Here is a 25,691-nt window from a genome sequence, read left to right as displayed (position 1 = left end):
AACTCAATTATCATCAAGGGCTTTTTTTTTACATTTATTTTATTTAAAACTTTTTTTAATTTTTCAGTTACAGTTGACATTCAATAATCATCAAGGGCTTTAATTTTTTTTTTCTTTATTATATTCTCTATTTAGTTCTTTAATGCCATTTCCAAACTGACAGTTAAAACAAGTTAATCCCACTGCCCCAGTACTGTACATTTTCTCAGGCTGCCACAGACAGAATCTTGTAGACCCATCCTTTCAGTGAAATAGTGTTAACAACGAAACAAAAAAATCTCTCCCATTTATTAATCACAATGGAATTCTACCTAACTTATTCCTAATAGTCTGAGCTATGTCAGAGAGTCAGTTTTCTCTTAGCGGAAATCATTCCGCTCTAATTTTAGCTGAAGGTTTGGCTTCTGATGGTGGTTGTAGAGTTCTCAAGCCTGCCATTTGGAGATGTGATCCCAGAGGCAGAAAGTGGTCCTTTAGGATATGTTCTAGATCTTTAGAGCTAGAAATAGCTTCTGTAGTCTTATGCTCTGGGCTAACTTGCATGTAGTTACCCTGTATATTGTTGCTGATGAACATTGAAATTTCTGTATAAGTACCAGATAAATTTGTGTTGGCATCAGCCCCAAAGTTGCAGTTCAGGTTGTGAAAGCCTAGTTTTTCTTTCTTTCTGAGTGTTATTGATAAACTCGGCCATTTAAGTTCTATGTTAGCTCTCTTTTGGCATTTTTGGTTATGCTTATCTGTTTGTTTTTCCTTTTTCCTTTGTCGTGGGACATTTTTTATCTCTCTTCCTAGCAGATTCAAGCCCCAGTAAGACAACAGCCAACAGTTCAGACAACCCCTCCTCCTGCTGTCCAGGGACAGAAACTCGGATCTCTCACTCCTCCATCATCCCCCAAGACCCAACGTGCTGGACACAGGCGGATTCTCAGTGACGTCACCCACAGCGCAGTCTTTGGGGTCCCTGCCAGCAAATCAACCCAGCTGCTCCAGGCAGCTGCAGCCGAGGCCAGTCTCAATAAGTCCAAGTATGTGATGCTTCTCCTTTATTCTTCTTACTTTGTGGGCAAGGTATGCCGAGGGCTGTTACTGTGTGATTCTTTGCATATGTATGTAGATGTGTGTAGATGTATATGTAGGGGTGTGCATCTGTGTTTAATAAGAAACTGAATTTGCCTGTAGTACATAAACCATACTGATCTTAAGAAATAATTTCCTGCTTGCCTCACTGTTTCCATTCTCTCATCTATTCCATGCTTTACAGAGTATTTTCTAAACTCTTGATCTGACCATATTTTCATGCTGAAAATCTTTCATTGGTTTCCCATTGCCTGTGAGATAATATCTGAACTCATTGGTTAACAGACCAAGGCCTATTGTATCACATTGGTGGACTTGTCATTCTCTGTCTTCATAAGTGCTTTGTTCATCCTGTGCCCTCTCCCTTAACTATACTGTCCTCCTTGTCCACCAAGGAAATGCTTATTTATTCATCAAGATCCATGTCAGAGATTACCTTTCCTTTGACCCTTCCTCTGGTGTCATTTATAATTTGTTGTGCATGTATCACATTGTATTATCTTTATTTATGTGTATGTCTATATGAGTATGTCTAGCTGACCTAGCCTGAGAGTTCCTCCAAAACAAGGATTATGTCTTAATCAACCTTTGTAAATCCAGTGACTGCCTTTGGGCCTGAACTAGATTGCAATGAGTGTGGAGTAAATGCAATTTCAGGTCCTCAGCTTTCTTGGAACCATGCACTCTAAAGTTAAAAAGCTTTAAATCATTAGCTAAATGTAAAGGTCATCAAGAGAAACTTAGAATAAAATTAAGCAATGATAACTAGAAGCACAAGATAGTGCAAACTGTCTTTATTTCTCTTTAACTGTGGTGGTGACCACATTTCCATGCATCCTAGATCCAACAGATGGGAGGCAGCTTGAACAGGCATCAGTCCCTGCTCTCCGGGGTCCATTATTGTGGTTTACTGTGGGCACCATAAGATGCACAAGCCTAAGAATAGGTTGTTTTGGGATTTTGAATTGAAAGGGCTTGCAGACAATACCAAAAATCTAAGCAAGAAATTAAAGTAGTGGGAGATAGTGAATCATGAAGGAAATGGAGGCATTTATTTTACACAGCAGAAAAGGGGTCTGTGGAAACTGTCCAGTTGCTGTGGAAAGCCCTTTTAGAAAACCACTGTGGGAAATAATGGTTTGACTCTGAATGGAATTTGATCTTGAAACAAAGAGAAAATAAGTTGACCCTTTTCAACTTTTATATATCTTTTTATTTCGTGGGGGATGGAACCTACCTAGGTCTGCAACTACCACCCCATCAGGCTCTCCTCGAACCTCCCAGCAAAACGTTTATAATCCTTCAGAAGGTTCTACATGGAATCCCTTCGATGATGACAATTTCTCCAAACTCACAGCTGAAGAACTGCTAAACAAGGACTTTGCCAAACTGGGGGAAGGTGAGTAATTGGTGTCTTTGTGATTCTTGGCTCTAGAGGTGTATGCATGTAAAATTATAGGCTTGGGTCCCTCAAAGGTTTTATTTATTTATTTATTTATTTATGTATTTATTGTATTCAAATATAGGTGGTATACTATAATCTTGTATTGGTTATATTAGTTTCAGGCATACAGTATAGTGATTTGTCATTTTTATACCTTGCAATGTGATTTTGAAGTTTGAATGCACATCAATTTGTATTTTTATCAGAGCACTGAAGTCTTCATCCTCAAGAAATCCTGGTCTGTTGTAGGTGGCAGCAAGGAGAAGGGTAAACTTTTAGGAAAGATTGGGTACCATAGATAGGGATGAGAGTGTCACACATGGTCACTTCTTGTAGGAATGCTATGGTTCCCTAGTCCTAAGTGGGTTTATTGTCTCAGGAAGTTATAACTGCCTACCCATGAGAGTGTGCCCTCATAGAGAAACTGAATCTTTGACTATAATTAGAGTCCTGTATTACTGTTGAGATCAAATAAATAGAAGATGCCATTTCTACTTGCAAACCCACAGTCTAATTTGTAAGGCAGGAAACACACAGACTCACACTTTGGAAAACAGCAACACAAACTCTAGGAAAATTCTACAATATGATACAGTCCAAATAAGAGTATCTCAGTGTAGACAAGAACACAGGGTAAAGGCATGATCAGAACCAAGAGTATTTTGACCAAACATTATAGCTTTACCTAGTATTTTGTAAATATCTTTTAAAAATTTGTATTGCTTTTTTGCCTTTTCAAACATAAGAGAGGGCATAGGGTTTAACTTTTTTGATGACTCATTTTCAAATTATTTCATTGTTATATGTGCCAATCCTGGCCAGGTGGCTCGGTTGGAGCATTGTTCCATACACCAAAAGGTTTTGGGTTTGATTCCTGGTCAGGGCACGTACCAGAGGTGACCAATTGATGTTCCTCTCTTCCCCTCCCTCCCCCTCCCCCTCCCCCTCCCTTTCTCCCTCTCTCTCCCTCCCTTTCTCTCTCTTTAAATCGATAAAAGCATATCCTGAGGTGAGGATTAAAAAAAAAGTTATGTGTGACAATTATTGTTCTAGACTATAAAATAAATACCTTTAGGGCTATTGAAAACTAGTATTTTTACACTCAATTAAGTGACTTGCCCAAATATTTTTAATTCTTGTGTCTATTTTTAATACTTTCGTGCCTTTCTTGTTCAGCTGTTGGCTTTCACATTTAAGCTGCTGTCATTGTGCCTGTCCCTCACAGCCTCTCACTACTGGCATCTCCACCACTCCCTCTTCTCAATTGCTTTTCTAAACTGCTTCCAACATGGAACACAGACAGTCAAACTCATTATAATTATTTAAAAATAAATAGGTTGAGTGAGGGCTAGAGGCATTCTACTCAGAGTAATGTGCTTCAGCTTTGGGGCTTCACCTCTAACTATCTCTTTTATTTATTAATTTTAATTGTGGTAAAATGTACAAACAGAAATTACCATCTTAACCATTCTTAAGTGTACAGTTCAGTAGTGTTAACATTTACATTGTGGTTGGTGCAGCCAATCTTCAGAACTCTTTTCCTCTTGCAAAACTGATATGCTCTCTCTTTTGATTCTTACCTCCTTCCATTTCTCAGCGATTCTCTCAGTTATTGCAGTGACTACACAAGGGCCTCTGAATGGCTGAGGTGTCAGCATAATGCAGTAAAAAAGGAGTCAAGTCTAGAAGTCAGTTCAGAGAGTGCCCTGGGGATGGGTCCTGGGATTCTGCTGGAGTGAACTGAGTGGTGGTTTGTCCCTCCAGGCAAACATCCTGAGAAACTTGGAGGCTCAGCTGAGAGTTTGATCCCAGGTTTTCAATCAACCCAAAGTGATGCTTTTGCCACTTCTTCGTTTTCCGCTGGAACCGGTTAGTATGTGAAACACCTAACAAGAGTGAAACCCAGACTCACTCTCGTCACCTTACACTGTTTTCCACTTCACTGGTAACTAGCAGGCCAACGAGCCCCAGATCCTGGTGGTAACTTATATTTTCCTTTATTCAAAATATTTCCAATAAAAAAGATAGAAAGATCTAGAATCACTTTCAATTAAAATGACAGAATGACTTGGCAGTAAAATACAGGATCTGTTCTATCTAGTCCATGGACATGTTTTAAGCAAATGTTTCTAAATTTGAGGAACATCACACTGTTAATCTCTTGTAATTGCTTAGGTTCTTGGGAATAACTTGAAAAATTTTAAGAATTAGATGTTCTGTCCTATATCTGAGACTCTGCTAAGCTGTATTTGTGTGTGTGTGTGTGTGCACGCTTACAGGGAAGGAGGTATCTTTTTAAGTGAGACTTTTTTAAAGTTATGGAAGCAATAATAAGTGAACTTTCCTCTTTAATAGTAAAAATTATACATATTTTTAAATATATATATTTAGAAAAAATTTTTTTTGTTAATCCTCACCAAGAATATTTCTTCCATTGCTTTTTAGAGAGAGTGGAAGGAAGGGGGGAGAAGGGGAGAGAGAGACACAGACACACGAAGAGGAAGAGAGATAGAGAGAAACGTTGATGTGAGAGAGGCACATAGACTGGTTGCCCCTCCCACATGGCCTAACTGGGGCTGGGGATCGAACCTGCAACCCAGGTATGCACCCTGACTGGGAACTGAACCCACAACCCTTCAGTGTGAGGGCCAGTGCTCCAACCACTGAGCCACACTGGCCATGCCAAAGTTATACATATTTTTAATATAAAAGTTAGTAATTTATAGAAAAGCGTAGGGAAGAATGTTAAAATCCCCATGATCTCACCACTGAGAAATTAGCAGAGATATTATTTTGAAGTGTGTTAGTGACATTTAACCTTTTTAGGAACACAGAGAGATATCTTTGTGAATCTAATGAATCTTACAGATCTCCCTCATGAAAATACAAGTGACCATAATTTTGTACACAGTTTTAGACCTTAGCTTAAAACTCTAATGTATGTCTTTATAGTCATATTTTAAAACCTATTTATTTTACCTAATAAATCTGGCATGTTTCCTCCATATTATTAAAGAAGCTCCTAAAATATAATTTTAAAAATATCTGCATTAGCCAGGCTGGGCGTTGCTCAGCAGTTGAGCTTCGACCCAGGATCCAGGCGATTGGGGTTCAATTCCCCGTCAGGGCACATGCCCGGGTTGAGGGCTCGATCCCCAGTCGGGAGCGTGCAGGAGGCAGCTGGTCAGTGACTCTCTCATCATTGATGTTTCTCTCTCTCTATCCCTCTCCTTTCCTCTCTATGAAATCAATAAAGATATATTTTTAAATAATAATAATAATAATAAATAAAACTAAAACTTAAAAAAAACCACCTGCATTAAATTCCTTTATATGGATATATCTTAATGTATTTAACTAAGTATCTCTTTTTTAAACATTAATTTGATGTTAGTGTTTTACTATTATAAATTCCTCAGCAATGGGCATGAGTGAGATTTTGAATATATTTGTAGGAAATGGAATTTGATATACTTCTAAAATTGATCTTTTTAATTATATTGATTAATTTCTGCTTTTAACCTTATATATTCTTTATTCTTGCTCTCTTTAGGTGTGTTACTAGTTTTTCTAACCTCATAAATTTATTTCTGATTAGAACTTTGGCTGTCATTCCATAATATTTGATATGTAATGCTCTCTTAGTCTCATTTTATGGATGTTTTTAAATTACAGTTTTGATTTCTTCTTTAACCAAGAGTTACTTTGCATATATTTTAATTGCATTGTGATAATATGTCCAGCCTCTGCAGTTTTTGTTTTGGGCTATTATCGTCCAGTTTGTTATTCATTTTATAAACATTCTATGGGAATTAGTAGTTTTCTGTGTCAATAAATAGTAATCTAGAACATGATTCTTAATAGGATAGTAACATTATATTTAATATCTCCTTTGATGAATATTTAGGTTATCAGTAATTTTTTACCATGTAAACATTCTTGAAGCTAAATTTTTGTTTATATCTTTTACAGTTTCTTTAAGACAACTTCTAGGAGATTATTAGCTTAATCAAAAGATATATTTTAAGGCTTTGGGTACATATTTCCAAATTGCACTTCAAGAATGCTCTACAAATTTTATTTCCATCAACAGTAAGTGATAGTAATTTTCTTCCCATTTCCCCACCCAGCTCAGCTCAGAGATTGTAGGCAGAGGACATTGTTTACTGGCCATTTTTCTTTCTTTTGGGATTTGTATTATTTGTGTCCTTTGCATTTTTTTAATGTTCTACGCTCATTTTGTTCTTATTTATTAGTAGGACCTCATCATATATCATATATTGTAAACATTTTCCCCAATTTGTCATTTGTCCTATAAGAGTATTATCTCCTCTGACCCTCTCAACCCACTAAGGTCGGTAGATTGTCCCCTCATCAGTTACAGTTGTGGTGAGGAGCAGATTGGTCTCTTTTCCAGGATCCCATAGCTAGTGAGTGGCAAAGCTGGGGCAGCAACCCTTGGCTCCAGAACTTCCTTCCTTGGGTTTTCTGCCAGTTAATGAGGCACATTTAGTAATATCTTCCTAGAAAATTATCTGCAGTTTTAAAATAAAATAGAATTATACTATTTTCTTTATTGTATCAATTTTAATTGTATGTATTTGGATGTCTCTTTTTCTTAGTAATTCTAGGTAGAGATTTGCTTTTTTAATATCTTTCAAAGACATCTAGATTTGTAAAATCCACTGTTCTTCTGTCTTCTAATTCGGTAACTTTTGCTTTTATCTTCTAGACTACAATTCCCTGTTTTTCTCAGGTTTGCTTTGTCAATATCAGGAGGAACACATAGTAAAAAATTTTTTTAATTCTTTAAAAAAGTTAATGAAAGTATTTAGAAATTTCCTCCCAATGTAACAGTGATTTTCAACCAGCCTGAGTGTGGAGAGGGAGGTTAATTATAATCTCCAGGAATAAATGTTCCACATATATTCCAATATTCTCTTTGCTCCTTCCCCCTTCACTTGCCCACCCTACCCCAACCTTTGAGGATCACACTGTTTACTGAGAGTGCTTTCTAACAGGTGTGTGTTTGCCTCTAAGAAAAAAACTGAAATTTTAATTATATTCCATAAATCTTCATATGATGTTCTCATTATTATTTCGGAGTTATTTAGGAGGTATACTTTTTAAAATTAAGTAGTTAAATATTTTGTGTGTTATTTTTTATTTTTAGCTTTCTTGTCTGGTTTATATAATTTTTAAATTCATTGATATTTTGGTCTGGTTTAAAATGCTTAAAGTTTGATATACAAAATAGTTGACTAAATATACCAAATGTATAAAGCATTGACCATTGCCCTTGAGATAGAGCATCACAATGATGACCAACTGTGCTTCTGAGTAGGATAGTTTCCCAAGAAAGGGGGGGGGGGGGGGGTCATAGAATAAGCTCTAGAAAAGACTTCTTTGCTGCTGAATCCCAGAATTTAGTACAGTGTTTGGCTCAGCACAGACTTGTTGAATGAGTGAAAAGGGTTGCTTTTTGCCAAAGGATAGGAGCATGGATTCACCAATGTTAATGACAGGTCCCCAGTCATTTTCCATCCACTCCCAGTTTTCCTGCCTAACCCTTGTCACACATGGTTATGTTTTGTTTATTTATTTGTATCAACACTGTTATGTTTAAAGTTGTTTTTTGTTTTTGCTTTTGCCTCTTCTCCTCCTTTATGCTTACTTTGGAATCTGTAAATGGCATTATTTTTTTTTAAAGGGACTTAAAAGTCCAGCCAAAAAGACATATTTGAGTAAAGTTATGACAATAATACAGCAAGCATATATTGGGTGCATACTGTATGCTAAGTCCACTGGGTAAGTGCTTTTTTACACGTTATCTCAGGTGATTCTCACAGCAGCCCACAAGGGGTGAAGTGTCTCAAAGCCACAGTTGCAGAATGACAGAATAAAAATTTATACCTGGGCAGTCCAGCTCAGAAACGTGGTAATGACCACATCTCAAGAATCTTATAAATCAGTGACACTAAACATGATAAAGCACCTTCATATCTTCTTCATTTTATTCAGCCTTTTTAATGAATATTTAGTATGTTCCCTTCTTTCTTGTTTGTGCAGTGAACTTTTTTTATGTAACACCTTCTTTCCAAATGAAAGAAAATTATATCTAAATCCTAGAAATTAATGTCATTTGTATGAAGTATACCATTTCCTATAAGTTTTCTAATCAAACTCAGACTGTTCCCTGATTTTAAACCTTCTGACTGACCAAGGGAGGAAATAACCAGGAAATTTGGTAATAAGTTGGGAAGGATGGCACAAAGGTTGTTTTAAACATTTTTATGGTAAAAGCTACAAAAATGTTCATGAACTGTATCCATACATTGGAGACAGAAGTTTAAAAGTTGACATTGTGCCTCTTTATTTAAAATGCTTTTCTGTTGCTAAGTTATTATACACATTCATTTGTGAAATTTTGGAAAAATTACTAAAAGCCCGAAAAAGCAGGATTAAAAACTTGTGACCCTACTTTGAGAGGAAAGCATTGCTGACATTTTACAGTATTATGTCCATAATTTTATTTCTGCATATATACTCTTTTCAAAAATGAACTATACTATATATTTAGTTTTATAATTCTCTTTTTAAAATACATTTCATTGCGTCTCATTTAAAATATTTCAGACACTTAGGAGCAGGTTTTTACCTTTCTCTTCCTTCGTCTGCCTTTAAAGAAGTTTAGTAAAAAACTCACTTTAATAACATTTTTTTGATAGCATGGTTCTGTATCATTGTTGTGGTGCTTGTACTAGTCCTGTGTAGGATCCAATCGCAAGGAACTGTATATACACACAAACAAGCACGTGCATAGGAAAAGTGAATAAAGTAAAGTTAACGGCAATATGCCAGTGTCAATGCTACTGTACTATATATAGTGGTAGATCTCACCACGGAGAGAAGCTATTTGAAGGTTCACAGGATTCAATGTATAGCAACTTCCTATGATTCCATAATTATTTGAAAATAAAAAGCTTTTTAAAAATCCATTGTATAGAAGGCAAAATGAGATTTTAATTTATGAACAAACTGAATATTAAAGTGCATCGTAAAAATTGGTAAAGTAGAAGCAGAGAGACCTGCGTTCTGACCCTGGGTCTACTGGTGGACCTCTGGCTAATTTCTTAACTTCTGGGTTTTATTTTCTTTTCTGAAAAGTAAGAAAATTGTACTAGAAAATCCTAAGATCCTTTAAACTCTGATATCCCGTAGGGTGCATAAATTTCTGTAAACCTAAAAGTTTGCCAAATATAGAATGAGCACTAGTATGTTAGAGATAGTTCAGAGGTTAGGGGTTGTTTGACCTTGCAGGAGGCAAGAAGTCTATTTCTGTCTCTTCTTGTCTGTCTGCCTAGCATTGTTTTAGACATTTGATGATACAACATCCTCAAGAAGGTAATGGGTACATAGGAAATACCTATAATGTGTGCTAGATTACATAATAGACAGCGTTTGCTTGTGTGCTAAAATGTGCAATGTGAACAGTGGTTGTTATAGGAATTCTGAAACAGATCACCGTGGACTTCCACATAAGGAAGAAGTGGAATTTCAGATGTATGAATATCCTAGTTTTATCATTAATTTCATTTTAGAATATGTTGCAAGGACCATATTATATCTTATTCATACTTTGCTGTTATACTGTATTATATCCACTCATCCCTCTTTATCCTACCTCTGCCTTTAGACTTGTTCTGTAACTTGAGTTGTTGGGTTAATAGGTGGTAAATTCATCTAGATTTACTTGCTATTTTCTGCTTTTCTCTTTTTTTCTCTCCTTGATCCTTCCTTCTCCTCCAACCAACTCCAGCTGAAAAAAAGAAGGGTGGGCAGACTGTGGATTCTAACCTTCCACTTCTAAGTGTATCTGATCCTTTCATTCCTCTTCAAGTACCTGATGCACCAGGTAGGTAAATAGAACTGAGCTGAGGTTGACCAGCTTGATAATTATGTCCCAGAGCCTCTTGAGAGTTGCTTTAAAGACTCCATGAAAAGGATCTGAATTCCATATTAGTTTAATATGATTATAACAATATGGAGGGGAAACTTATAAGCATGTAATAAAAGAACAAAATGGGAATAATGGTTATGGTATGACGATTAGATAAATGAGTGACTTTCTATCATTTCTATTTTCCTGTAATATACTTTTATAATATAAAAATGCATAATGGAGTTGATAGGAAATGTGAGTCAAGAGACCTGGCCTCCCTCCCTGGCTCTTCCACTACCTGAAAACCTTCTGAACTTGGCTCTTCATCATGGGAGTAAAGCAGACTGCATGAATTCGAATATCCCCTTACATTCCCCGTATCCTACTTTTTAAGTGAGCAATCCAAAGAAGTAAGAAATGGTTAGTGTGCTCTGATCGAAACCACTTTTGAAACATAATTTGCAGTTTCTGAATGCCAAAGATTTCTTTTCCTGCTCTCCTCCCCATCCTTTCGGGGGAGGAAGAGGGTAATGTGAGGAACAGAAACCACTTTTTCTCACCTCTCTCAGTCTCTCTGAAAAAGCAAATAGATCCAGCTCCTTGGAAGCATCTGGTGGTCATTTTGCTTCTGCTAGTTTTCCTTTTCTCCCATTTTTACCTCTGCTGATTCCTGTTCTTAAACTGATAAGATCTGCTTGGTTTTTTCTTTTTCCCCAAAATGCTAAAGGCATTTGATTGATTGCCTCAAGGTTGGAAGTGATTGTGATATTCATACCCTCTCCCTACCAAGTCAGACTGTAGCTAGAGTACCAAGACAGTTTTTATTTCTGTAGGCGATTTGTTGACTCTTCTAAAGAGGAAGCAAAAACTTGTCTTGATCAGGTCGTATCATGTAACATAGCTTGCTGGACCTGGAGGGTGAATGTAGGTCAAAAATATCTAAAACCACTGAAGAATGATTCAGTAAAGTGTAGTTAAAGAAAAGAGAAGAAAGTAATAAAATCTGTCAGTACCTAGACAGGCCAGTTTCAAGCAAAGGCTGGAAAGGGACGGGTTGCAAACTCAAGCTGGATCCTACTGACCTCTTTTTCCTCCCCGATGTGGCAGTCATGGGATCAGACAAGAAAAAGGGATTATTGAGGCGTTCTTCCTTTGACACCACTTCAGGGTCTTGCACTGCTCTTACCTAGATAGTCCATGGGCTGTGGAAGCTGGAAGGGTGGCCTTTTAGCACAGGCCAGAGGATGAAGCTTAGCAAGTTGCTGTGCTCTGCAGCTGTCACAGGAGCCCTCTGGATTAAGGATGAGGGGCCAGGTACATGCACCAGGTGGTTCAGGATGTCCACTCCAGGTTGTAGAGATAAATTTTGAAGGGTTATGGAGGTGAGCCTGGGAGCCACTAGAGCAAGCTGGCTGCCATCCTTACCTTCCTTATTGTTATCTCTCCTGTCTCCTGATCTTCCATATTAAAAAGTCCAAGGTTGCTCATAGTATATGTCTTTACTCTGTAAAGTTTATCTTCCTGCAAATTCAGTTCTCTAGAATAAACTGGCTGTTGACTTTTGCTTCTAACTTGCAGCTGTTACAGATTTTAGTGTCTGGTTTCTCAGTGATAGGAACTATTTAGAGTGACTAGATGTTAAAAACAGCATCTCTCATCACAAGACTGCAGGGCTTACACCCAAGTTAGAGAAGATGTCAATTTCCAAAGCCACCAAGGTGTGGCAGCCAAATCATTCCTTTTCATAGGGCTCACATCAAGCCCTTCCATGTTGGTTGGTTCAGCCTGCTTTGTTCCTCATGGCTGTGTTGCTAATTAGGATTGGAATGGGCCTTGAGCAAGCCCTTAGTCTTATAGCCTATATAAACAGATAGACTTATTCTCTATTTGATACATTTTTAAAATTTATTTATTGATGTTAGAGAAAGAGGAGAATTGATTTGTTGTTCCATTTATTTATGCATTCATTGGGGTTTTTTTGTATGTGCCTGACCCAATATTGAACCCGCATATCGGGTTAGTATATCAGGACTACACTAACCAACTGAACTATCTGGCCAGGGCCTCTTTCAATATTTTAAAAGAAAGAAAACTCACAACTTGCAGTACATCCCAGTCTCATGATGGGAAATGGTTTTGATTATCTAAGCTTAGACTGGTTTATGAAGGATTTATTACCTTCTTGCCTTGTAGTTGATATTTTTAATAGCTAAGTCTTGAGAGGAGAGGTATAAGAGAAGAATCTGATGCCCTGGCCAGTGTGGCTCAGTTGGTTGAGTGTCGTCCTATGCGCCTAGAGGTCGCTGGTCAGAGTACATACCCAGGTTGTGGGCTTGATGCTAGTTTCTTTCTCATCAGTTTTTCTCTCTCTCCCTCCCCCCTCCTCTCTTTCCAAAATCAATAAAACATATTTTTTTAAAAAAAGAGAAGAATATGAAATGGAATAATTCCTACCTCCAACTCTAGCAGTGATTTCCTTATCTCTTTCCCTAGTCACCAGTGCCACTATGTTTAAGAGAAGAGATGGAGGTGCTGTCTCGCCTCCTTCCTTAATTTGAAAGTACTAACAATCCTCTCCTTTCAAAGCACTCTCCATTTACATTGCCCAGGTTAACTAATTCTTCATGTACTGTTCTTCAAGGGTTCACCTTCTCAGTCTTTTAACCTTGATTTCAGTGCTTCTCCAAGCTCTTAACCTGACTTATTTTTAATTGGGAACCCTAGAAACTTGAGAAAGAACTGAGTATACTAAATGGGTATGCAATTGGAAAACACCACCAACAGAAAACCATGAGCAGACAATTCATAAAAGACCAAATATATTTTTAGAAAGTAAATATATTTTTAGTAAATATATTTTTAGAAAGCTTATCATCATGATGAATACAAGAAGACCCAATTTTAAAACAATGAGATGCTGCAGCTTCTGTTGTCAGATTGGTAAAGATGGAAAAACACCCTAGCACCTCAGGCTTGGTGAAGGTATAAGAAAACAGGCATGCTCAGATCCTGCTAGGGGGAACATCAGTCAGTTCAACTTTTAGGAGGACAGTTTGGCAGTTTATAACAAAAACCTTTAAGAGTTTATTTTCTCTTTGACTTCACAATTCTTTTCTAAAAAATTATTCTAAGAAGACATGAGTATGCTCAAATAGTTATCAAATAGTTAGAATTTATTTGAAGTGATTAGAAGCGTATTTATTTAAAGTTTTAAGAGTGTGTTTTTCTCTAGAAGTGAGATTATGCGTAGTTCTTACCTTTATCCTTTGACTTATCTGTATTTCCCAAGTTTTCCACAATAAACATGTATTGCTTTTGTAATAGGGATCAAACCGTTAAAGTTCTATTTCTCAAATGAGGAGCAAGCTTCGATAGTGCCCCCTTCTTATCCTGCTCTCTGGGCTGTGCCTGCCGGGGCTGTTTGCATGTTGAACAGCATGATTAGTCAGCCCTGCATTTTCCAAACCTGCTACCTTGGGGCCAGTCATTTTACCACCTGCCTGTATTACCAGTTCAGATCTCCAGTTTTATCTCTCAACAATCCGTCTTCTAAATAACCAGTTCCTACTTCCTACTTTTTTGTTCATGTTGGGTGATTGACATTTAGAGGTAGATGGGACCTTTACGTTTATCTTCATTTTATCAGTAGGAAAACTTAGATCCAGAGAAAGATAACGATTTGCCCAAAGTGTCATACAAACTTAGTACAGAGCTCAGGTCTCTTGTCTTATTACCTTTTCTTCCTCTCTGTTAGACCATGCTGCCTGCCTCCTCACATTTCACTTTATTCAGAGTTCTGCTTATTCTGATCTCATACCAGGGTTTGAGAGTGAGAATGGAGCTCCACCCATCTTCACTACTGTGACCTCAGGCCTCGGTGGTTTGCTGATCCCTCATCTAGTCCTAAAAGAAAGGTTAACCTCCTTTTATGTACCAAGCCCTTCAATTTATACACACACACATTAATTCTTATAAATACACCCATTAATTTCTGACAGCCCTTTAAAGTAGTTTTTAGCCTTTTTTTACAAGTGAGAAAACCAATGCTTAGGTAAACTAGGTAACTAACTTAAATGATCAGAGTCAGCCTCAGAACTGGACCGTTTTCTTCTGTCCAGAATTGGACAGAATGGAATATGACAGGGTCATGTACTTGTGAATCTAGCACAATGGAAATGGGAAACTCTTGTAAAATATTTCTTAGGAAGATTAAATCATTGCAAAATGCAGTTAATGAATTGTTTCTGGTCTCTCTGGGTTTTACTGGCCTCTCACCTTGTTTAATTGAGAATTAGGGTGTGAGTCTGTACATTTCAGTGTAAACTCTCTGAGAAAATGGGTTTTGCTTTTGTATCGAGAGAAGTCATTTTCCATGATTCATGTAAAATTTTAAAAAGTCCCTATTCGTTACATGTCAACAAGCCGTGATATGCCAATGTGGAGCTCGATCAAGGTTTTGGATCTTAAAGACCTCTTCCAGCACAGTTTCCTAAATTTGCCACCCTCTTCTCTGCACTGCTCTTCCCCATCCATCTTCCCATCCCCATCATGATACATGCCTCGTAGTGTTTTTATAAAACTGTAAGAGAGGACAGAATTCATAAAACAAAAGCTACCAAGGCCGCCCTTGATGCACACGAGAAGCCTCCAGACTGTGATTTATAGACTACCAGCCTCCTATAGCCTTTCCTGTGCCTCCTTTTACATCCTGTCCTCAAGTTCTTCATTTATAGTGACCAAAAATAACCAATGATAACTTTAAATGTGACCTCTTCCAAGAATATTTACATTTTAAAGCAATCAAGGCCTTAGGAGTTAAGTTAAGCCAAAGGAGTGAATCTCTAGTGCATAGAAGATCTGGGTCCTAATCCAACTGGCTCTGTGGTGTTCATGCCAGAAGCTCTTAGGCAAGTTGTTTTACTTTTCTGAAGCTGATTTCTTCATCTGCAAATAACAAGGCTAATTGGATAGGATTCGAGGTTCCTTCCAGTGCCAACATGTCTTTCATTTGTCCTGTGTTGATGGAGGTAGGCAGACCTGTAGGCAGCATGTGAAAGCCCAGTCCAGGCTCTACCACGTCCCATCTGTGACTTTGGGCAAGTCATACATCCTCATAGTCTCTGATCTCCATTCTCCTCAATTCTGTGTTATTCCCAAACCCAAGTTTTTTTGTGGATGATAAATGACAATGTTTTACATTGAACTCGCCAAATGTAAGTGATGAATGTTGTTATAATGTTGCCTGGGGACCAGCACTGAATAACTGAGTGCCTTGTCTTCCCACTTTGAGTACTGGGAGTGAAAGAAGCTGCTTTTACACATGCCTTCAGATGCTATAGCCTTATACTCTCACTTCTAGTTTTCTGCCTGGTATTAATTTGTCCCCTGCCCCTCCCTGCCACAGTTCCAGTATTTGAGCATTCCCAAGCAGCAGGGACCATACAGGTTACCTACGTGAGTAGCCTGTTACTATGAGGTTCGGTCAGAAAGCAAGCCTCCCTAAATTTGGCATCTCACTCCATTTCATCTCATCACACAACACATGTACACATGCATGCACACATGTACTTTTTAACCCTCTTACATACTTTTTGCTTATGGCTAATAAAATCGATTCTTGTTAAAGAACCTATTTCCAGCTGACCCTCTATCATCCCCACCTCCCTGGTGTAACAGTTAGCTAGAGGGAACTGAGAACTGGGGTACAGAGATTGATAAAACACCTTCCCTACCTTAAGTCAGACTGTAAGGACTACAAGAGCAGTGAGTGCAGAGTGCTCCAGAAGGTTTCAGTGAGTCCAGAGTGCTCCAGAATGTTGGCGGGGAGGGGGGGGGTTGTGGACTTTGAGGAGATGATGGTATTTAAGTGACCAATGCAAAAAGGTGTGGGGAGGTTTCTGCATTTGACAGCTGAGGAGGTAGTGTCAGAAGTTTAAGGGACTACCCCATAGTCACACTGGGTCCCTGGAGAGGCTAGAATTCAGACTGGAAGAATGCTAGCCTGAGGTTTGGCACCAAGATAAACAGGCAAGTAATTTTGGGTCTTTACTTTTTATCCATTGCTTTACAAGATTGCAAATATGTGAGTGCTAAAAGTGAAAGAAACAATTACTTTTTTTTTTTAAGTGAGAGAAGCTTTTGGGAGGAATAAAACAAAAACCAATGTTCAGAATAAAAAATTAGACTTTTTGGGAAAACCATCTTATTTTTGCCAGGATGCTGAAAATTGTCAAAGATATTTTAACATATTTTCTTATAATAAAATATTACACATAGTTCTAGATTAATGCTGATGTGATTATTCTGTATACTTGGTTAGTACCCTGGGGTTTTTTCCCTTCTGTTGAGAAGCTTCCTTTTCGATTCCTTTCTTTAATATAAATCAGGCATAAATGAGAAATGTAGCATGCTATTTAATTCAAAGATAGCTACACGCCATGTATTCCAAGGGTGGTAAATCGGTTTCACATAATAAAGTGTCTTTTTCTGCATTGTGTTAATAGTACCAAAGAAAATTATCTTGCCAAGACACTAAAATTCATTATTTTGTTCCATTTGTGTAGTTATAGATCACCTAACTTACAAATCACGTAAAATTTGGTTTCTATCCCTCAGTCAGTATCAATTTAGCCTGTACTTATCTCAATTCCTGATGGCCTAGAAGATCCATTAAAATGTTATGTACACATACATAATTAAAAGTGAATTTTAAGTCGATTCTTTTTTTCTAACACTTTTAGTTTTATCTTAATGGCATTTTATTTCAGTGATAGAAAAAACGTTGATAGGCCTTTAACTGGGCAAGTTACAGAATTTATGTGACCTCAGTCTCCTTGTAAGTAAAGGGAAGTATGAGCTCTTAATTCCCTTTCTACACAATTTTGTGATTTATTTTGTTTCAAGATAGTCCTCTACCTATAATAGGTTAAAGGTAAATGGATAGTGGCTGATGGATCAGGGTTAAAGGAATTATTTTGGAAGGAACCTTAATGTGTACAAATTATCACATATTAAGCTATCAGGTGTGACAAATCTGGTAGCTTCTGTTATCCTTTTGTTCCTTAGTTACAAGACATCAAAAGTAATACTTCTGCAGGCTTAAGTGACTTTTGTGAGATTCAGCCTTAAAATAATAAGTACCAGCATGTCACAGACTCTAGGTTGGCAAGCGGTAAATGATTGTTGAAGTTAACTTGGCCATGGTTTATTATATTCTCTTGGTGAGTTATAAACCATTTCTAAATGCAAGTAAAAAAAAAAAAAAAAAAAAAGATTCAAAACTAAGCCCTGGAAGGGATATGAATACACAAAGACATATGCATATGCTTGTGGCAGCTTTATTTTTAATAGCTAAAAACTGGAAACAACCAAATGTCCATCAACTAGTGAATGAGTCAACAAAATGTACATTCATACAGTGGAACACCTCCCAGCAATAGAATGGAACAAACTGCCAATACATGCCACAGTGTAGAGGAATCCCAAAAGCATTATGGTAAATGAGGACAACCAGACAGAAAAGACTACATACTGTATGGTTCCATTTATAGAAATCCTAGGAAAGGCAAACTCTCGGGACAAAAGCAGATCAGTTGTTGCCAGGGTCCAGGAGCAAGGAGGCATTGATTAGAAAGGGGCACAAAGGTACTTGCTGGGGTGATGGAAATGTTCTACATCATTATTTCAGTGGTGCTTATATGAATGTGGACATTTGTTAAAATTAATCAAATTATACACTTAAAGTTGATGACTTTTATTCAGTGAAAATTATACCTCAAATTTTAAAACTGTCAAACCTAGGGCAGCATCTTGAATGCCTCACAGAGTGACTGCTTCAATTAGGGAAATAATCAGTTCAAACTTCAAACTTTGAAAGCCTATTTTTAACAGGATACTAACATTATTTTTATGATGAATCCATACAAAATGTTGACCCCTAAAATGTATTTGCATAGAAAATGGAAAATGACAAGCTTGCTTTAATATCTAATTGCATGTTGCTTTCTCTTTACCTCTCTGCCCAACCTAGAAAAGCTAATTGAGGGACTCAAATCTCCTGACACTTCTCTTCTGCTCCCTGACCTCTTGCCTATGACAGATCCTTTTGGTAGCACTTCCGATGCTGTAATTGGTAAAGTCGCCATCTCTGTTTCTTCAGTACTGCATGATGTGTGTCTGTTTCAAGAATGTTAGCTAACTGGTTAACAGATTCCCTTGTGAATAGCCCTGGTCAGGAGTGGAAATGCCACCAAGGAGCCAAGGTTATTTAATCTTGTTTGTTAGCACCTCAAATGAAGTGTTTTCTCTGTACCAGGTGCACATCACTGTTATTTTTTGCCTTTCTTGATAGCCTGAGGTTTCTAGAGTGATGTTTTATGAATGAGGAGGAATGTGGGAAAATCCACATTTAGTTACAAAAGCTTCTTGAAAAAAGTTGGTTTTGAGCTGGACCTTACCTTGAGCAGATTCTTCTTTAGAAGGCCTCTGTATGTGCCAGGTATTGGTAACTGAGAAAACACATGCCTGGTGGTGAAGCCTCAGGAGTAGAAACCAGGGCAGGGGCTTGGTCTGCTTGCCCTTACGTTTCTCTGTGCTCCAACCGTATGGTAGGCAAGACCTACAAAATGCCCAGGGCACCTGTACTTCAGGGGCACAAAGTCCTAGAACTCAGAGAGACCATGACCCTACAGAGAGATGGTCCTCTAGCTGGGGGATGTCGCACAGGGTAGAATACCTCCTAGCTGCATCTTGGGGTGGGATTTGAGATGGACTAGTGGCCTTTGCAAGGCACAGAGCATGTGAAAGGCTCCCAAGTTTATCCCTTAAGAAAAGCAAAATTACCAGAAGATATTAAGGTACCTTTCAATCTGTGTCTTCTAAGGTGGAAGAGATACATCTGGATGGCTCTCATTCTGCATTTATCTGTAAAAACAGAATCCCCGAGACTAGCCGGAGTGGTTAACTTTGCACAGACGTGCTTAATCAGTGAAGCCCAGATACTCAGAGCAGCTGAAATAAAGTAACTTAATGTGCTGTCCATCTCGCCCAAGCCTGGCACTTTAGAAACCTGTAGGGGAAGCCTTCACAGGATTGTCCAAAGATCTCTGACTGCCTTTCCCTTACCCTTTATTCTCCTTTTTTAATGCTCTGTTACAAAAGAAAAAGCTGATGTTGCTGTTGAGAGTCTCATACCAGGACTGGAGCCCCCGGTGCCCCAGCGCCTCCCATCTCAGACGGAGTCTGTGACCTCGAACCGCACAGGTCAGTCAGGAGTCCGCGGCGGCGGGGCCTGCTCCGTGTGGTGAGCCTCAGAGCCAGTCTTTCCACCCGCGACAGATGGTCCTGGGCTTATTTTGCAGCCTGGTTAGTTCCTCCCAGAAGGGATGCCCTGTATTGTTACAGCCCCATCTTCTAGGTACTGAGTGATGTGTTTCCTCCTTGAAAAGCAGAGTATTTTTTTTGGAGCCATGTTCTTTGTAGAGTAATCGCTGGGCTTTCTCTGATTACAGTCTTTATTTAAGATTTTTTCACTGGTGGCAGATTCCTTCCACCTCCTTAATTAAAGCACTCTGCTGAGCAGTAAGGATGCCCTTAATTCCTCCAGGTTACTGAGCAGCCTTTCCCCTCTAACAGTGATGTCCATGGAGCTCATGTTCTGGATGTTAACATTTTGTTCCTAACACTGTGCTCTAATCAGCTAGAGGTGATTTGCTATTAACTGTAGGCAAAGTTGAAATCTTCCCTGGTTCCAGCATTACTTTCATCCTAATTTTGAAGTTCACTCTTAGTGGACTTCCTTATTAACTGCCCATAAATACAGGTGATAACCTTCATTTTTTTTTTGAGTTCATAATTACCTTGATAAAAGTGTCCGATTTCCTAAATTAGAACAGAAACCATTAGAAGTCTAGGAAGTATGAAAATTAACTCATCCAGGTTTAGAAAAATTAACACAGAAGACAATAGGGTTTCTCTTCCTTGTGCTTACTTGGCTATTTTCTTCTAGAAAACTTTCCAGAAAATAATTCATGTGTTGAAATACCTGAACTCTGAATTTTGTCTTCCTTCTGTTCTTTAACTAAGAGCAATATTATGTATTCAAAGGAGCAATTCAGATTTTAAGAATACCACTAGTAAGAGGCAAGTAGTATTCATTCTATCTTGAATAGGAATCTGGTTGAGTTCTAGAAAGTACTGTTTAATCATGTAATATTCCACTAATAATAAGCCAGGTACAACCCCCTTCTAGTCATATTGGACACCTATTCTATAGCCACTTTTTTCTATGAATGTTTAGGGAAAGTGTAAGTGAAATTCTTTAGTTGCAAAGTTCTTTTTCCCAAATGACATTTGCTGAGAACTGAGCTGCCAAGCTTTTATTGGCATCCAAATCACATGCTTGCTTATCCAGCAACCTCTGAGCAAAAAATTCTTCAGTATTTACATATCAGGGTTAAGAGGATCTAGAAATACATGTTTCTGTAGATGAAATCCAGAGTGCGTAACATGTTTCTTTTGCTTTTCTTTCCCCTGCCTCGGCTTATATGTATGACATGTAAATGCAGTAACTTAAAGGCTAAGGTCTAATCTTGTGATGTTGTTGTATGTGCCATTTAATGCCATCACTGACCTGGGATGCTGTTAATCTGGATTCAGATTCTCTCACCGGGGAAGATTCCCTGATCGATTGCTCTCTGCTTTCTAACCCTACTACTGACCTTCTGGAAGAGTTTGCCCCCATAGCGATCTCTGCTCCAGCCCATAAAGGTAAATGCTTTCTTCTTCTTGAGCCGACATGTATCCTTAGAGGAGAACTGAACAACTCCTGAAATTTTTCCTTACCAAAAGTCTTTGCTAGTGAAGTGTTTTAACCACCTTATGTGGAAAACCTGAGCTTGTATTCTCAGCCACTGTGTTATAGTCCCTCTCAGAAAGAGTATTTAACAAGGCTTAGACAGTAAGTTGATAGAGGTATTGCTTCCTAACAGTCACCTGGAATACAGATATTCCATGTGATCTAGTGAAGACAGCTCATGTAGATGGTTGAGTTGATTTAGTCACTGACTGTATTAATATGATACTTGGCCTTAGAACTTAAAAATGTTTCATCAAATATGGTGTAAAATTTTTGGCTACTAATAAATAGGTATCATTCCTCAAAAGTCAGCCCTCAAAAATTGAATTTGTAAAAGTTCTGAATTTTAGTTAACATTTGAGTCACAATTGATTACTGGATTTCTCTTTTTAATCTACCATTTTCACTTCTTAGTCTTAGGTTGGTACTGGTTTGTCATTCTGCTGGACAGAAATAGTTTGCATTGAGTGAGTTCTGTTCAGTGAGTAGTTTGTGAAAGTGATAGGCACAGTGCATTCACTAACCTTCTTTCAGTGCTTGGGTAGTGAATGTGATTTTCTAGAAGGAGCAAATACATAGAAAAGGAAGAGTTTAAAAGTCCTCTCTGAAGGAAATTCAAAAAGGAAGCCTCCCCAAGATGACTGAAAAATAATTAGCTTGTGGTTTGCAGTGGTAATAGCTGAGCTTTTGTTTTTACCCTTTATTGCATTGAAATGATTACGTTTTTATAGAGCATTTAGAAAGAAGTTACCTCTTAACCAGATATGTCTGGCAGGAGTGTGTCAGCGGCAACGTGTAATTACAGAGGAGCAGTACTTGCAAAATAGGCGCTCAGCTAGCACTTGCTGGTGGGATAGCTTTAATTAGAAGGGAGAAGAATATTCTAACAGGCTTCTGCTGGAAATCTCAGTGCATGTGATCTTGTGCCCCAACATCCCCCGAGGCATCAGTTATTTGAAAGTTTTTTTCCCAGTCAAAGGGCAGTGAGTCCTTTCAGCAGCATTTGTTTGCCTTGTACATAGCAGTCGCTTTGTAAAGAGAAAGTGCCCCATCCATGGTTTTCAGATATTATTAGTCAGGCCTCTGTTTTCTCAATAAAGAAGATAAATGACTAATTTATCTGCCTTTGTGAATTACTGGCATTGAAGAAATACCTCACAGTAACTACAATGAATGGTCTTACAATTTTAGAAAGAATTCATCCTATAACGCTTCTCCCTCATCGTGTATGAAAGTCTTCACGTGGCCAGCACTAAAGCATTTTTTCTATTTTCCTAAGTTTTCCAATTTTGCTACTTTTATTTCAACTCAGGAAAATAAGCATTTTCATCTTTAAAAATGGCATTGATTGTACAGTTGGGAACTTTGTGCCTCTTACATGTTCTCTCATTTGCTAATCTCTGCTTCTGTTGTTTCTGCTTGTATACTTGCATTCTGTATTAAGCTGCAGAAGATAGTAATCTCATCTCAGGTTTTGATGTCCCTGAGGGCTCGGACAAGGTGGCAGAAGATGAGTTTGACCCTATTCCTGTATTGATAACCAAAAACCCACAAGGTAAGAAAGAAAGGATGGGGAAAAGAGCTCGACATCAGCTCTCTACAGAATAGTAGTGTACCTAATCTGCAAGGGGGGGAAAGGCAGCATTTAATTGGGGGTAATGACAGTCACTGTGCGCTGGACCAGTATAGCTAGATAGAGATACCACTATAGATAGAGGTACAGATAGTGGTATCTTAAAGCCTGACCATGGTGTTTCTTTAGAGAGAAGAAAAGTATTCAATAGTTTGACCAAAGGCTGTTTTTTTACAAAATATCAAGCCAAAACTAAAGTGATCTTTCAGTCACTGGAAACCTGAAGGCATATATCAAAAAAAGCACTGAACATGTTTTATCATGATTAGAACAATTTGTAATAAACATTCTTCCCAAAGAGATTAACAATGATGCTTTGATATAATTTGCATCTTTTGGATGTTTGTGGAGCATACTTCTTCCTCTTTGATGTATTCAAATCATTTGAACATGCCACAAAACACCGAATTGCATAGGACCATCTATATATTTTTTTAAAGCTTGTTTTTAGTGCAGTGGTTTTAATAACAATTTTCTTCCCAAAGCAAAGATTACTGATTTTGACTCTTATCAGGGAGATGACTCTATGTTGTCAAGAAGTTAATATATAGCCAGCAGTTCTCAGGCAAAGTATATATTCATTTGAAAGGTGTCCTGCCTACAGGATGGTGTGCTCACAGTGCCTGAATCTTTTGTGGGAGGTGGTGGATACGTAATTTATATGTTTAAAAATCAACACATAAGAGTTCGCAAATGTAAAATGTTGCTTCTCTAGGGTTTTGTTTTAGTCAGTTTTTTCTCCTTTGCTTGCTCTGCACATCTAACCCTTAACCCTCTGTGTTTTATACTGAATTCCTATCTCTCCACTTCCAGGTGGGCACTCTAGAAACAGCAGTGGGAGCTCTGAGTCCAGTCTTCCTAACCTAGCCAGGTCTTTACTGCTGGTGGATCAGCTCATAGACCTGTAGCCGTGACCCAGTATCAGATGCAGTTCTGTAACCTTCATACCGTAATATACATTTTCATTACGGAATTATAAGAAAAATGATTTTTTAAAAAATCTGCAAATAAGGGGCCCTCTAGCCCTTATCTCTCTCCCTTACCTTCTCCTATAGAAATGATAAGGAAAGAAAATCACTTTGGCCCTCCAGATATTCCTTGGCCAGTTCCTCCCTGTTCGTTTGCTGTGTTTTCTCATTACCCTTCTTCAATAGCATTATCTTAAATCAAGCACTAGACGCCATGAGCTTCACCTCAGATGGAATCAACTCCACCAAAAGCTTAGCTGTAACTGAAACTAGTGAATTGACACCTTTGCCTCATTCTTGCTAGGAATGGCCTCCCAAGTCAATCCTCCCGACCCGTCTCCTTTGGCCAGATGCTGATGAATGTTTCTCTGTTTTTGCTTTTTATCCTGCTGCGTTATTGTGAAGACACGGCTTCTTCAGTGGGTCTTAACTCTAGGCAGTAGCCTGGACACAGGGGTGTGGTTTTAGAAAGGGTGAAACTGACTGGCTGATGGTGTATGTTTAAAAGAGAAAGTGAGCCCAGCTCTAGTCAACCAACTTTGACCTCGCCTGGTCATAAACTTAGCCAAGGGATTTTATACCCCAAGCAGCCTGCCCAGCATTCGTCCAGCATTCTGGCTTCCATTGAAACGTGATTTTTCAGATCTGGAGACGTGACTGCAAGTACTTGAGATCCTTGGATAAAGTGTGTACATGATATAAATCCCAAGTATTGCCATTCCTTTTCATGTTAACCATCCCAAGCCGGGATCTCAGAATTAGACCAAAACAAGACAATGGTGGTAATATGATACCTTTTATTAGAAGACTTTTCACTGGGGGGGTGGATGGGAAGGGGAAGGAATTGTAGCAGAAACAGATGTATTTTTCTTGTGATTTTTATTTTGAATCAAATATTGTAAATTGTGTATAAATGAAGACGCTGAATAGTTCTGTTTCCACTTGGCGTTTCAAGTCCGATATCAGGTGTCTGTACAGGGTTTTGATCTCTTTCCCTTGTATAACTTTACACTGCAATCCTACGGTGTAACATATGGAATCATTTTGAGTAGACTTGTGTGTTGCTATAAGCTTTCAGCAGGTCCTCTGTCTTTGTAGAATAAGCATGTTGTTTATTTTCAGATAAACAGAAATAAGTGTGCTGATAAGCTAGGCACAATTTGACTCTGGCTACTTACCTTTCTTTCTCTGATGTTTGAATTGAAGGATGCAGCCAATGAAATGTTAGTTGGTTTTCCTTGGCTTCCTAGATGGAAAAATAAAACAAAGCATAGTTCCTCACTAACCTTAGAATATTGTTCATAAAATAAATAAAGGACCTTGCACTGACATGACAACATGCCTCATGGTCACCCTCTGTATATGTCCTTACTCAGTTAAGTGTATTTTTTTTCCTTACATGGAAAGGAGTTTTCTAAACTCACTCTTTTGAAAAGGTGCGCACAGAGAATCCACTGTGGTTCTCTTCCTTGAGTGCCATTGTCCGTGATCAGAGGGAAACCCTTAGTTGGTCAGATTTGTACAAATAAAATTCCAAGTCCATTTGCTTGTTGCTCTATCTAGTACTTTTGTTTCTTTTTTCTCATGTTTGCACTTTAAGGGGCAGAGGGTGGGGTGGGGGGGAATTGAACGGCAACAACAGCCTGCAAAACGCTGCACTTTGGAGGTCAAGCTTTGACCTCAGCAATGTGAGAGCAGCCTTTGAAAGTCATCAGAGGAAAAGTCTGAATCTTTCAGTCTTCCTTCTGACTTGAAATACTTTCCATGCC

At 38.3% G+C, this 25,691-nt stretch overlaps 1 protein-coding gene across 1 annotated transcript in view; it reads left to right on the top strand.

Moving 5' to 3' along the window:
* The window catches only part of AAK1 (AP2 associated kinase 1), a 140,926-nt gene that overhangs the window by 101,141 nt on the left and 14,094 nt on the right, over window positions 1-25,691 (top strand). Inside the window, exons 14-21 of the mRNA XM_016224194.2 lie at window positions 799-1,028; window positions 2,322-2,479; window positions 4,289-4,393; window positions 10,344-10,439; window positions 18,496-18,597; window positions 19,626-19,727; window positions 21,123-21,233; window positions 22,766-22,876. Of these exons, the coding sequence (XP_016079680.2) occupies window positions 799-1,028; window positions 2,322-2,479; window positions 4,289-4,393; window positions 10,344-10,439; window positions 18,496-18,597; window positions 19,626-19,727; window positions 21,123-21,233; window positions 22,766-22,876 (1,015 nt within the window). The remainder of the gene's footprint in view (window positions 1-798; window positions 1,029-2,321; window positions 2,480-4,288; window positions 4,394-10,343; window positions 10,440-18,495; window positions 18,598-19,625; window positions 19,728-21,122; window positions 21,234-22,765; window positions 22,877-25,691) is intronic.

This window comes from Miniopterus natalensis, chromosome 13 (assembly GCF_054644295.1).
Source record: "Miniopterus natalensis isolate mMinNat1 chromosome 13, mMinNat1.hap1, whole genome shotgun sequence".
NCBI classification, from domain to species: domain Eukaryota; kingdom Metazoa; phylum Chordata; class Mammalia; order Chiroptera; family Miniopteridae; genus Miniopterus; species Miniopterus natalensis.
This window is presented reverse-complemented; position numbering and strand designations above follow the sequence as displayed.